Source organism: Ammospiza caudacuta, chromosome 9 (genome assembly GCF_027887145.1).
Source record: "Ammospiza caudacuta isolate bAmmCau1 chromosome 9, bAmmCau1.pri, whole genome shotgun sequence".
In the NCBI taxonomy this organism is placed as follows: domain Eukaryota; kingdom Metazoa; phylum Chordata; class Aves; order Passeriformes; family Passerellidae; genus Ammospiza; species Ammospiza caudacuta.
This window is the reverse complement of record NC_080601.1, coordinates 24,688,882-24,702,258: the sequence shown is the minus strand read 5'-3', so window position 1 is coordinate 24,702,258 and position 13,377 is coordinate 24,688,882. Positions and strand designations below refer to the sequence as shown.

At 45.3% G+C, this 13,377-nt stretch overlaps 1 protein-coding gene across 1 annotated transcript in view; it reads right to left on the bottom strand.

Annotated features, from left to right (window-relative positions):
- ENTPD1 (ectonucleoside triphosphate diphosphohydrolase 1) overlaps nucleotides 1-13,377 on the bottom strand; it is a 33,470-nt gene that overhangs the window by 6,629 nt on the left and 13,464 nt on the right. Inside the window, exons 2-7 of the mRNA XM_058810273.1 lie at nucleotides 4,711-4,844; nucleotides 4,217-4,334; nucleotides 2,846-2,996; nucleotides 1,866-2,025; nucleotides 1,001-1,237; nucleotides 273-533 (exon numbers count right to left, since the gene is read on the bottom strand). Coding sequence (XP_058666256.1) covers nucleotides 273-533; nucleotides 1,001-1,237; nucleotides 1,866-2,025; nucleotides 2,846-2,996; nucleotides 4,217-4,334; nucleotides 4,711-4,844 — 1,061 coding nt within the window. The remainder of the gene's footprint in view (nucleotides 1-272; nucleotides 534-1,000; nucleotides 1,238-1,865; nucleotides 2,026-2,845; nucleotides 2,997-4,216; nucleotides 4,335-4,710; nucleotides 4,845-13,377) is intronic.

Genomic DNA, 13,377 nt, shown 5'->3' with positions numbered 1-13,377 from the left:
GGACAGCTTAAAAAGCGAGTAAAGACAACAGCCCAAGGAGATGGGTTAGAATGGGAGCAGTGCAGTAGATAGGCCTGTATTTACTGGGGTGGCTCTTATCATGTCTGTCCTCACAGCAAGTGCAGCACTCCTTTTGTAGTTACACGTCCAAAAAGCCATCTTGTAAATGATTTCCTGCCTCACTCATGAAGAATGTGCTCTAGCATTACTCTGAATTTCTGCTCTTCTGACATTCTGGATCACAGATAGTTGAAGAATGAGTGAAGACTCACCCCAAAATCCCCTTGTAATGGAGGTAGGTATATCCCATTGAAGGAGCAACTGGAGTAAGGACAATTGCTTTTGTTGAAGAGTTTCTGGATGCTTTCCCGGCACTTCTGATAGTCCCCCTCTCCCTTTATGTACAGCTGGCTGAAAGGTAATTGCTTTTTCTTGTCTGATGTGCAAGGGTTTTTGAAGAAGTCACTAATATTTATAGTCCTCTCATAACCCTTGTGAAAGCATGGGTCGGGTAGACTGCTGTTCTCCATGGTCTGAAAGTAAAAATCAATCCAAACTGTTACATTTTGCTCTAGAATAACACCCTGGGAAAGAGCCACAAGGAAGGGTGGCACTTGTCCCAGTACATCACATCAGGTCAAAGGGATAAAGATGGATTAGGGCACTGGCTGTACAGGGGAAGATGTGGGTACCGACACAGCCTCCCTGTAGGACCTGTGAAAATTATTTTAAGTCACAGTTTGTGAAGCTGTGCTGTTGATTTGGGTTTCTCAGAGATGGTAAAATGTCACCTCCCCTGAGTACTTCAGTTAAATGCAGCTCTCTTGCTACCCGATGCCCAAGAATCAAGGCATCTCAAATTGGTAGTTTGTATGGAGAACAATGACATTTCCCTAATCCAGACTAAGAGGTGAGCTAGAACACAGCAACTTTTACAGCACCAGTATCCCAAAGCTGGGAGAGTCCAGGATTGTTCAATTACAGATGTAGATGTACTTGCCTGTAGATCCCTGGCCAGTTTCTGCTGCAGAGCCTGGTCCTTCCCATAGCAGAGAAAGCTGTGGGTGTACACTTGGTAATCCTTGCCGTAGAGACGGAAGTAGAGCTGGTTCTCTGGGGACTCAGAAGTGAGGTCCTTTGATACAAAGGTAATCTGTGTGGAGGCTCCTCCTAGGTCCAGTGCTCCTGATGTCTCACTTAAGGATTTCAGGGAGTGTAGAAGCTTTTTCCAGCCAGACTTGGGGGAAAAAAAAATCAAAATAAACCAGATATATTGGGCATGGAGAAGATTTATTTTAGAGAAATAAAAAAAAAAAAAAAAAAGGGAAAGAACTATGAGGAGAGAAGCAGAAGCACAGAACACAGGAAACATGGGAAGTCCTGGAGGGGGCATGAGATGAGAGCTGGAACAACACATAAGAAAAATGCAAGCTTGTAAATGCAGAAGATGGATCATGTCCAAGAGTTTGCAGAAGGGCAAAGAATATGAAATCTAATACTATTGTTATGAGAAAAAACAGTCCACTTACTGTTTCAGCTCTCAGAAGATTTTTAAGCTCAACAGGAAAGAACCATAGTCAAACTTTTCAGAAACAGAAATATTTTAGATCAGGAAATGAAGAGGATACAGTACCCAAGCAAAATTATTGAAGATGCTGGTGTTTTATTTCAGTGCTTGAAGCCTAATTATAGTGGTGCATCCTGATCCCACTAAGTATCAGGATGTACTCACAGCAACTGCTGAGGCAAGATGTGCTGATCCCTGGTTTACAAGGGAAGAGAGTGCCTGTGACACCTTCTTGCAAGGCAGGACTTAAAAAGTGCTGCAAACCAATCATCCAAGTGTCTTGCTATAGATAAACTACCTGCTTGAAATTGCCCAGAAGGTAGTTAATGGTGATCCATCCATAGGCTCCTTCTTCCTGACCAGTGATGATTCTGGCACCCTGGAAGTTGAAGGGAGCTGAGCGTAGTGTGTTTCCTACTGAGGACAAGACGTTTTCTGCTGCGCTTTTATTCTGCAACCTGGATGAACAGAAGAAAAGATGGAGTAACTCTGGCTGACAGCTCTCTATGTGCTTTATTCTGAGCAGGCAGGCTGCAGCTCCCCACCAAGGGTCAATGATCAGAGGTCGGTCATTCATGTGGCTCATCCAGCTCTGACTGGCCATGGTCCTCTCTGTCACACCTTGACAGCACAGCTGCCACCAGCTCTGACTCTTACAGACCCTGCAGCTGGAATGGTAGGTACCTGGAGCAGAGCCCAGAGTTCCTGTTCTGTAGCATGTATTCTAATAGGAATTGCACTGTGGAGACTCCTCTTTACCGTCACCTCTTTACTGTTTCATTAGAGAAGAAATCCAGAACATATCCCCAGGCAATATATGCCAAAGGTCAGTTCCCTGTCCTAGCCAGGAGAGGTCTGGGTCACCCTCCTGAAAATCACAAATTGTAATTAAAGGAGGTTGTGATTATAAAATTACCTTAGCTTCTGATGGCCCTCTGTGGGGAGTTGCAACATATTTGGGCTCAAAATCTGGGCCTAATACCAGACTGTGGGGATGTTTGAGCATCCCTTTATTATGGGGATGCCAGGGCATCAGCTTGGGCACTGCTGATCTCCTGGTGTCTCTGTGCTGCATGTGGATACAGGAGATGATGGAGGGTTGGAGTGAGTGAGGAAGCAATGGAGAAGTCCAGGGCACTCAGGGCTCAGAGAGGGCAGCAGCAGAGGAGGCTGTCTGGGCACAGTGTGAGCTGGCAGCGTGTCCAAGGACTGTCCCCCACTCTCATCCACGGTGGTGCCAGTGCAGTGCTGCAGGAGAAGGGACAAGCCCTGCAGTACCTGAGAAGCCGCATGCCAGCAGTTGCTCCGAGGTAGACGGGTGTCTCTTTGTGCTGTGCTGAGGGAATCACGTCTTCTGCTTGTTGTAGGCACTGTGCCAGAGAGGGGCCTGCCTTCTCTGTGGCATGGGAGTAACCTGAGATCCCAGGGCCTGTAAGAAGTTTATAGTTTATAGTTCAGACTCCAAGCATAACCCCAGAATGCTGTCATGAGTGGAAGTGTCAAACCGTATCACAGGCAGCAGAATTGGATTCAACCACCCCATTCCTGAGGAACTTTAGCAGTCCTACAGCACCAGCTAAGCCCAATGCATGTAGTGGGTGGTCACAGTGCCCAGCATCTGCCACTCTTTCTCTGCAAGGCAGGCTATGAACTAGCAATGAGGGCTGAGACAAGCCATTTCTTTAGCATGCCCTGAACATCTGCAGTCTCTTCTCTGAGTCTGCCTGGGTGTACCCTGGATCTGTGCCTGAATATCCCTGACCCTTCCATGCTGGCTCCTCTGGGGGCAGATGCTGTCATTTGTTTGTGTACTTTCTGCTCACACTACAACACCGGGTGTTCTGCAGCTATTGTGTCTCATGCTAATCCAAGGAAAAAATCGTTGTCCCTCTCTGCCATGTGTCCCCTGGTTCCCTGGACTGCCTCAGGACCAGTGCCTGCATGGCAGCAGTGAAGCCCCGTTTGCTCCAGCTTGCTGCGTGCTCAGTGTGCTGCTCGTGACGTGGCATGCTGCAGCACTGAGAGCTATCACAGCAGCTTGATAACAGTAGGGCTCTCTCCTGCACTGCAGAGGCCTGAAAAGACCCCAGGCAGGTCTGACAACATCTCAGAATGCAGTGATCCATGATGGTCTGTGCTGTTCCTTGTTGTATGCACCCCGGGCTTCATTTATGCCTTCCTAAACCATGCAGTATCTACACAGCAATTAAATAGAATTTAAAAAGCCCCATGACATGCATAAGTTGAGCAATCTTGAGCCACAAGCCCTGTGCAGAAGCCACAAGCTTTCACAGAAGCCTTGAAAAAGAGCAAACCATGCTCTCCCCTCTCATTGCTTTCATCAGCACTTTAGCAAGAGTACATGCAGACATTTTATTTATTTAAGTACATTCTTTGGTGTAGTTCTTTCCAAAAAGCAATTAATTCCAAGCATCCTGAAAACAAAGAAAAAAGTGGATGCATTTTTTTTCCCCAGGAAGGTCAGGCACAAACAGCTCCCCATGGGAACCAGTGAGATGCATTATCTCACAGGTGTAATGCTGTTTCTACTATTGGCCTCTTCCTCTAGATTTCTCCTCCCTCACCCTTTTATTGCATCATCTCTTCTTCATCCCACGCCCCTTCCCCAGCTCCTTTTTCTCCTCTTACCTTCAACTTTACACACCTCCACCTGCCTCACCACGCCGGTGTCGTTCTCCTTCTCTGCTGGCCACTCGTACACGTAGAGGTTGGTGTGGGACGACCCCGCATCCAGCACGATCCCATACTGCGGGCAGAGCAGAGCCCACGTCACACCTGGGCACTGTGCTGGCCTCCCCTGGGGCACAGGCACACACAGCCCCTCTGTGTGGCACCTGTGGGACTGTGTGTGCCCTTGCTCCTCTCTGCAGAGCTTCAGTGCAGAGCTCCCGGCAAAGGAAACAGGAGCAGAGAAACCACGAAGCTGGGACTGGTGATTTAAGAGATGATTCCCTGTGAAGCTGTGACTGGTTTTACCACAAAGATGTAAAACAAGATGTTGAGGAGCATGGAGCCAGAAAAAGAGGTTAGCCAGAGCCAGCAAGGGCAGCAACATGTCTGTGAGCACTATGTACACCTAACCCCCCATCCTGTTTTCCTCTAAGGGTACCAGCTTGTAATACCTTAATATTCTTCGGAAGTGGCTGGTTTTGGGTCACTGCTACAGCAATTAAAGCAATTACAGCCAAAGTGGAGAGGAATCCCAGGATGAGTAGAATTGTTCTTGTTGAGGACATCTTTGGTTTGGTACCTGTGACTAGAGCAGAAGAAGGATGTTAGTATCCCAGTAGCCCATCTTTCCTCACACCCCAAAGGCATGTCTTTGGCAGGTTCCTGTAGTCCTTTTTCCCTATGAATATCTCCTTTGCCCACAGGTTGTGAATGGCCTGTGTTTGCAGAATTGGCACAGTATGATAAATCACACACTTTGCAGAACTTGTACCACTCTAATTCCTTATATGTTACAGGCATATTTGGGATAACCTGTCTAACAAATTAAGATTTTTGTGGTTTACTATACATGGTTAGCAATAGAATTCTTTAAAAAAGGCCACTTATGGCTGACGAAAATAATTCACAACCAATATGTCATCTGAGCTTTCAGAACCAATATACATATAGTTGCACTTGTTATTGGTTAGCATAATGCTGTTTTTCACATTTTTCTGCTTTGGATAGTCCCTCATGCATCCCACAGTCAAAACCTCATTTCACAACTTAGACCTGGCCAATTTTGCAACTGTTTAATAAAATACCATCTTCCTACATGGAACTCTAGAAAGGGTATCAGCATAATTTCCAGATTTATAACTTTGATTTAAAGTCAACATTTAAAACAATCAAGTAACTCCAGGGGACATATGTGCTCTCCTGAGCACATGACTTGAAATCAATTTCCACTAACAGTGATGCTCCATACTCAAAGCACTGATCATCTGACTCTCATGGGAAATTTCTCTTCTCCTTTTACTCAAATACTCCAGGAGATGTTTAGAAGTACATTACAGTCATTCAGGATGGCAATACCTCAGTGCAACCACATCAGCTATTATCATGCTCTGAGAGAACCTGCTCTGCACTAGAATTTGTGTTCCAGAGGTCTCCAGACCTCCAGACCCAGGATAATGTGCCAAATCCATCCTGGCACTTCATATCATGCATACAAATATGAAAAGCATTCAAGTTCTGAACTGGGTCAGCTTCTAACTGCTTTGAGAGGCAGTCTCAGGTTCCAGAACTATACAGTGTTACCTGACCTTACAAATGACCCTAAATCCTCAAGTTATTCTCATAAGTTAGCCAAAATGAAAAGAAGCAACAAACCTCTAGAAATTTCTAACTATAGACAAATAACAGCTTCTTACCTTAGGGAAAATGGAACCTAAAAGTGCCAGTGGAGCTCGCTTTGAAGATGCCCCAGACAGGCCCATTGGGAATGTAACACTGACCTGGAGCTCTGTGCTCTCTCTGTGTAAATCTGCTGAGGTTAACTGTGAAATCTGGAAGCTTGTAACTCTTGCACTTTGTGAGTGCCTATTGGAGGGCCAGCATGCTTGCCAATATCTCCAAGAATGCAGCTTAAAAAAATAACCTAGTGCACATACCAGACAGTAGGAAGTAAGAATGTATTTTATCCAACTGTATTCAAAAATGCCCAGAACTCAGGGCTTGAAGTGATTAGAAACAGCAGAGCATGACAGCTGGGAGACCTTCCTTCTCATTGGAGAGAGTAATTGGCTCAGGTTTTGGTAGCACTGAGTATGTCTGGTGAACAAAAATTATTTTAACCCTAGAAAAACGAATTAAAGCAGATGCTATAATTAAAATTAGCTGCACAGTATAGATATGAAGTTAGCATGCCTGAAAACTGAATCTGCTGCTGACAGTTGCACAGCACATCCATGAATGAATTTGTTACGTGTTTGCAATCACAGGAATGAAGGATATGTGACTTTGCACAAGTTCTAAGATTTTGAGATTTCCTTTTGTGATGGGTATTGTCAGACTGCTGTATCTTTTCAGCAGCCACACTCTGAAAGTGCCAGCATTGGCAGCAAAGCAGGAGGACCAATTGTAATGGACCATCCCAATTATGAACTAGAAATCCCTTGTCTGAAGGCAGAGACATAATGATAATTGTCTGCATCCCACCTGTGGCCTGAGATCAGTAATTTTTTTGCCAAGGCACATTATTTTCTTAATCCTGAATATGACTTTCGTCTGAATTTTAGTTCAGTATCATGAGCACTTTTCAGGACTCTGGAGTTTGTAGATAGTGACTTCATTGCTGTATCCCATACCACACCATCCATCTCTGAACTCTAATGCTACCAAGAAGAATTTTATTGAAATGTTTTATGCAAGAAAAGGTACAAGGTGATAAGCATAATCCAGAAGGTAGTGTAACAAAGTAATAACCTTCCAAAGAGCACTCAAAGTGTACAGACTTGAATACTTGACAGACTTGTTTAAAAAAGACAAACTTATTTTTAAAAATCCAAACAAAAACCAACACTGCAAATCTATCTAAAGAATTCACTGTAGTTAAAATTCACTTGCTGTTCAGAAAGGTGAGGTATTTCAATTAGTTCCCTTTTTTGTGCACTTGGTTACCTGCATCAGCTCTAGGTGTAATTGCAGGTTCCGCAGGGCTAAACAATTAAGCTATTGCAGCTTCCTCCAGCTCCTCAGAGTGTCACATTCTCACTGCTGAATGCCATGCAAACACTCCCCAGTGTCCACCAAGTGGAGCAGTACTTGACTGATTGCCAGGCCCCAGGGTTTTCCTTCCCCTAGCAGTTTTCCTCAGCTAAAGATGGAGCAGACACGATCTTCTGTGCCTGTGCCCAGTCAGAATGCAAGCAGAGACAGATCTCTACTCTTTCTCTCACGCTGCCCACTGTGTGCAGTGACTAAAACATCCCGTGGAGCCATAAGCAGGCATAGAAATGATGCTGCTTTTCTCCTCTCAGAGCTCAGAGCTGCTTGATGCTGGAGCCCTGCCCGGTTGCACAGGCATTGAGCACTCTCCAGATGCTGGAGCACAGCCCAGCTGCTCAGGCATCTCTGTCTGTTTCCAATTTTGGTCTCTTTGCTTTTTTGTAGGGGCTACCACTGGTTCCATCCAGTGATGGCCCCCAAACATGAACAGATCTAACATGCTTTCTGCCTCCAAGACAGAGAACTGGGAGGATGTTGTCAGTCCCTCCAGGTGGCAGAAATTTTGCTGTGGAAACCCTGTTGCTCTTAGTGAATAACCAGGAAGGACCACACCAGCGTGGGAGGCAGCTCTGTGTGAAGGCAAGGAACAGATTTGACTCTTGTGTCTTCCAGAGCTCAAGACAAATAGGAAATGGCCCCTCTAGCCAAACTGCACTAAATCAACAGCACCTCTGCATGCCAGGAGATGTCACTCACAGCCAAGGCTGCCCACCTCAACTCCCTTCTCACCAAACAAGACTTACTAACATAAGTTAAAAGGAATCAGATAACCAGCTGGTTTTAGACATGCAATAAGCAGAGACTAAGGCTTGCTTAAGGAGTGACATTAGGAATGTCAAGCAGAAAAGATGCTGAACATAGACCTAAGCCATGTTTGGTTCTCACTGTGACCCATCGTCTCTAATAAATACAAATGTTTTTGTAAGCTCTGACTTCACACAACAGATAAAGCTGATCTTTCATTTGGATGTTCATGCTCAGTCTGTTACAGGAGAGATCGCAAGAAGTTGTACTGCAAGGCCACCCCTTTTCCACTGCACAAGTGCCACACTGACACAGACAGTTCCCACCATCACCTTTTTCCTCTCAGCTCTTCTCTCTGTGGTCAGAAATGTTCACATTTTCAGCCTCAATGTATTTATTATCAGTCTATTCTCTCTGCCTGTCTTCCACTTCTATCTCACAACTTCTGAAATGCCCAGTCCTAAGAGAATTTATTCTCTTAGTCAATTTGTAAGAAATTATCCTTTCTGGATTTTTGTCTTTCTCAGCCTTTTCTGTCTAACTGAAGAGTCCAGCATCACTTCTCTGCATGTAGAATTACTTGCTTATATTTTTCTTGAGCATTCTGACCAGAGCTGCAAGGAGACTGGCCTTGCACAGCAGTGAACAGAGGAGATGATACAGTCCCAGCCTAAATGAAGTGAGATGGGGACGTGTACTGCCTCAGAAACATGGTCATCCACCAGCAAAGGCTGTGCTAAGCCAGCCCAGAACCTCTCATGGGAACTCAGCAAACCCACCCAGGAGAGAGGGGCTCTGGTGATGCAGTCTGTGCACCTTTTCTAACTGCAGGAGTTCGTGTCTGTGGAGTTCTGCTGGCAGTGATGGTAGGCAAAGGGCATGGGAGCAGTCAGTGCTGCTGTTCAGTGTGGAGAGGAGACACACACATCATCCTCCTGGTGAGTGAAAATGGGATTTCAGTAGTCATGAAGTTTTTCAGGCTGAACTGCCTGAAATTGCCTCACTGATTACTCTGTGAGGTTGCTGAACTTGCAGGGTTCAGGGTTTGATACACATTACCCTCCTGTCTTCACTCACCACAACCAAAAATGTGAGTGCATAAACATTCAGAAGAGCCACACTGCTTCATTTATCAACCCTTTTATGAAATTTTCTCTGTCCCCAACTGACTTCTTACTCATTCTTCATCTGCCTTTTTCATTTCAACATGCTTGTATCCAAGTTACCTAGGAAGACTTGGCTGCAAAGTAATGTAAACCACCTGTTTCAGGCCAGCATATTGAAAAGCATTTTCTTAGGGGCTGTCAAGAGGCTCAGGTTTGGCTTAGAATTTATATATAAGCACATATACAGTAAGTCAATGACTTTGGTTTAAGGGGCTTTATTTCAAAGTATCAGGACAAGACACTCAGCATGCTGAAATTAGAATTCAAGCTCCAGATCAGCCTTTTACACCACTTTTTACAGCTGTTACATGGAACAGTGCGGGAGACTCTGCTCCTAGTTTTAATAATTCATATGGCAAAAACTGTGGCCTAAATACTGGTGTGATCTCTGCCCCTCCTTGTAGTGCTATGTAGAATAATAAATACATATTTAATAGGTTATATTTTTCCAGATGAAATGCTTGTAAGTGCTGAAGTACAAACATTGAAGTGTCAGTGAAACTGATAGTCCAAACAGTATAATGGGTTTTTTGGATGCTGTCTCTCAGAGACATTTGATACTGAAATCATGCATCCCTACATGTCTCAAAACCCACAGAGCCCTATGAATTTGGGCTATACAGCTTGGCAGCCTGAACTGTCCCATGTGCACACATACCTGTGCATTAGTGAGCTGCAAGATAAGGAGTGTGCCTGTATCTGAGACAGCACCAAGCTGGGAGCAAAGCACACTGACACATAGGGCTGGAGCTGAAAATAAATTTGACAATTATGTGAGAGCCTGGTGAAGACATCTAACTCACTTAAGGACAAGAGCAAATATGACATTTAGGCAAGAGCCATCACCCAAGGACAGGGTGGTGAGCAATCTGCTAAGAAGCTTTTCCAGAGAAAACGTTATTGTAGCTACAGCAGTTTATAGTAATCTTTCCCTCCATCTAAAGCTGGTAAATCCTCCTGTGAGGTTCTATGACCAATTTTGGACACTGCCTTTCAGGAAAGATGCAGACCACTTGGAGAAACTCCAGAAGAGAACAAGGAAGATCACCAGCCTAAAAGCTTGACCTATGAGGAAAGATTGAAGGAATTGAATTGTCAAGTTTGCAAAAAAAGAAGAGTAAAGAAGGTTCATTAATTGTCTTCAGACAAATGACATTTCTGTCTGCCAGCGCTGGTGTAGCCAATCCCGCCTCAGGATGAGGGTGGCTCCTGGATTTTCTCCCAGTTCCGTTTCCTTGGTTCAGAAGGAGGGGAATCAGCAGAAAGGGGACAATGCGCTCATAACTTATGCTGTCAGCAAAGCCAAGCAGTGCACATGCTCTCCCTGTGGGATACAGATGCAGTTGTACAAAGGTGCTCCCTCCCTAGCCCAACAAAGCCCCAGGTTTTGTTCAGACATAATGCAGCCACGGCAGCCACCCTGCTGGGTGCTATCCGCGTGTGCAGCACTGTTGGTGTGGGAGTTCCTCATCCTTCTGCTGCTTTTAGTGTTGTGGCTGGGATACAGCCCTGGGAAATTGCACAAGACACATTGAATGAGCCCCCTTTCCCTGGAAAAAAGAAAAGCACGTGGATATCCTGGGGAGCTGCTGGGTGTTGGAGGCAGCAAAAGCTGAGCAATAAGAGCAGGAGATGGATACAAAGGAGCAGACAGCACACATTTCTGTCCCCTCCACAGCTGCCTGCAGCACTCAGGGCAGCCCCCTGGCCCTGCAGTGCAGTTCTTGCTGGAGAGGTGATGTCCAGGGGTTCTGGCATGAGCCTCAGTGGCCCAAAATGCCACACCAATTGCCCAATTAACCATGCACAAAGCAGGTTCTCCTGTCAGAGACCTTCCCTTGGTGCAGGGCTGGGGATGGTGCTCAGCCTCCCTCTCTGCAAGGCACTGATACCCCTCTCTCCTTGCCCTCAGCCCATCTCCCTGGTGTTATACACTGACCCCACCAAGTCTTCCCAATGCCCATTAAATAACCTCTCTGCCCGGCTCATTAAATAATCTCTCTGTAGGAATATATTTTTCTGGCTTGTATCACAGCAGTCAGATCCAGATACTCAATATTCTTAAATGCAACCAGCAAGTGTCAAGAAGCTGGTGACACAGTACCTTTAGGTAGTTTTTTTTTCACATTTATAAGATGGTTACTTTTAAGCCTGTATCCTACTTGTATTCATATTAATTTCTTTACAGTTCTCACATCAAAGATGTTTTTCAAATCAGAAGAGAAAACTGTTATCAGTTATATCAGTTTCCTGTCAGGAAACCTCTGGCATTAATTTCCTACTAGCCGTCAAAGCTATATTTTAACTGGAGAAGATTTATTGCCATTATCCACAAAGCTTGAAGTTTCATCAGAAAATATCCGGTGAGCTCAAGGGGGCTTCCCCTCCTCCCTGGCTCGCCAGCTAAATTATTGCTTGAAAATGCTTGACTATCACATGATGTGAAGGTATTTGTTTGTCTTTTGGGGGGGAAAAAAAAGATGCACCAAGCACTGACACCTTTCAGCTTTGTCATTGTTGGTAGTTTGAACACACAGACTTGCAATGGCCCAATGGTGCTGCCAGGCTTCCACTTGGGCTCAAGATCTTACATTTTTCTTTCTCTTCTCAACTCCCTGGCCATGATTTTTTCCTTATGCTTCTTTTGATCATCTTTTACACTTTCCAACTTTAAATTTGCACTAATTTTATAATCCTTTTTTGCCTCTGAATATGCATTTTTAAGAGATTTCATTATTTTCAAATTAACATAGCTTTCAATTGTTAGATTATGGCTTTTGTGGAATGAAATAAGAAGAGAATGGGCTGCTTCTTATTAGTATTCCACATTTTAAATACTCTGCTGATTCAGCTCAAGTATTTTTTATTTTGTGATGTTGCTTCTTTTGAGAGCTACTAGACATTGTTGACAGAATAAGTGTGCATTACTTTTATAATAATTTGAAACTCATAGAAATTCCTCTTTTTCTCTTGTGACTGGGGTCAACACATATTTCTCTTGAGCTAGAAGTAATGCATTGCAAATTGTGAGATGGTCACCCTTAGTTCTGAGAAATTGCCTTGTCTTTCACTAAAATCCACCATCATATCAGCTTTTCTTGCCCCTATAAAGAAAACCAAGCCTGTCTCTGTCCCCAGCATCCTGGCTGGTGACAGGCACTGATCTTCAGTTGCTTTGGTCTGTTGCTCCAGTTCAGCCCTGGGCAACTATTGTGTACAAATATTTAGTTATGGTTGCTGCTGAAGACAGTGGGACCCACTGGAAGATGGGTGATGTGTGAGTCACATCACCAGCCCAGCACGGCCCACCCTTTCCTGTGTCCCATCAACCACCCACACATGAGGGGGATGTACAAGTTATTATGAAAAAAAGAGAGGAAACAGCCTCCAGAACAACCACTCCCCCCTTCAACACCCACGTTGGGCCAGCAAGTTCAGAAACTTCCTGGAGAACAAAAAGTCCTGAGCTCTGTAAACGCCCCAGAGGAGGTTCTGATGGGGAATGGCCACAGAGGAAAGAGATCCAAACGCCCCTTCACCCACAGCTTGCCCTGTGCCCTTTGACTCCCATGGTGGCAAATCCCAGCCCCAGCTGTCCCCAGCTTTCCTGCGAGCCCTCTGCACTGACAGCCTGCCCTGCCCTGAATGGGCTGAGGCCACCAAGCCTCTCACCACACCTCAAGGATGTTTTTCTCTGAGCTGTAGGCTCCTGGAATCACCTTGTGTGTTGAATAACATTTCTGCCTTCGGGGGCTCACTTCCCTGCTTTCCAAAACAAGCAGCTCAGCTGCCCAAAGTGCCACATGTCAGCCAGCCGCTGCCTGTGCTGCCCGACGATTTCTGCACACAAAAGCAACCAGCATTTCTCCTGAAGTTTCACTTCCCATTGACTCCAAAAACCATTGGAGACTGATCACAGACACACAAACACTGTTCCAAGCTGGTGCAGCATCAGCAGAGCCCCTGGCAAGGCCCCTGGGGTGATGCCCATTCCACAGCAGTCCCACATGCTGCGGTGCCTAACTGTGCCTGGGACTTTGCCTATACCCAGGTTGTGCCACCCCTCGGTACTGTGATTTCCAGCACATCTGTTTGCTGTCTTAGAAGAGCATTTCTCAGTCCTATAAGGTACCCACTGAGTTTTTCCTCCCTTAACAT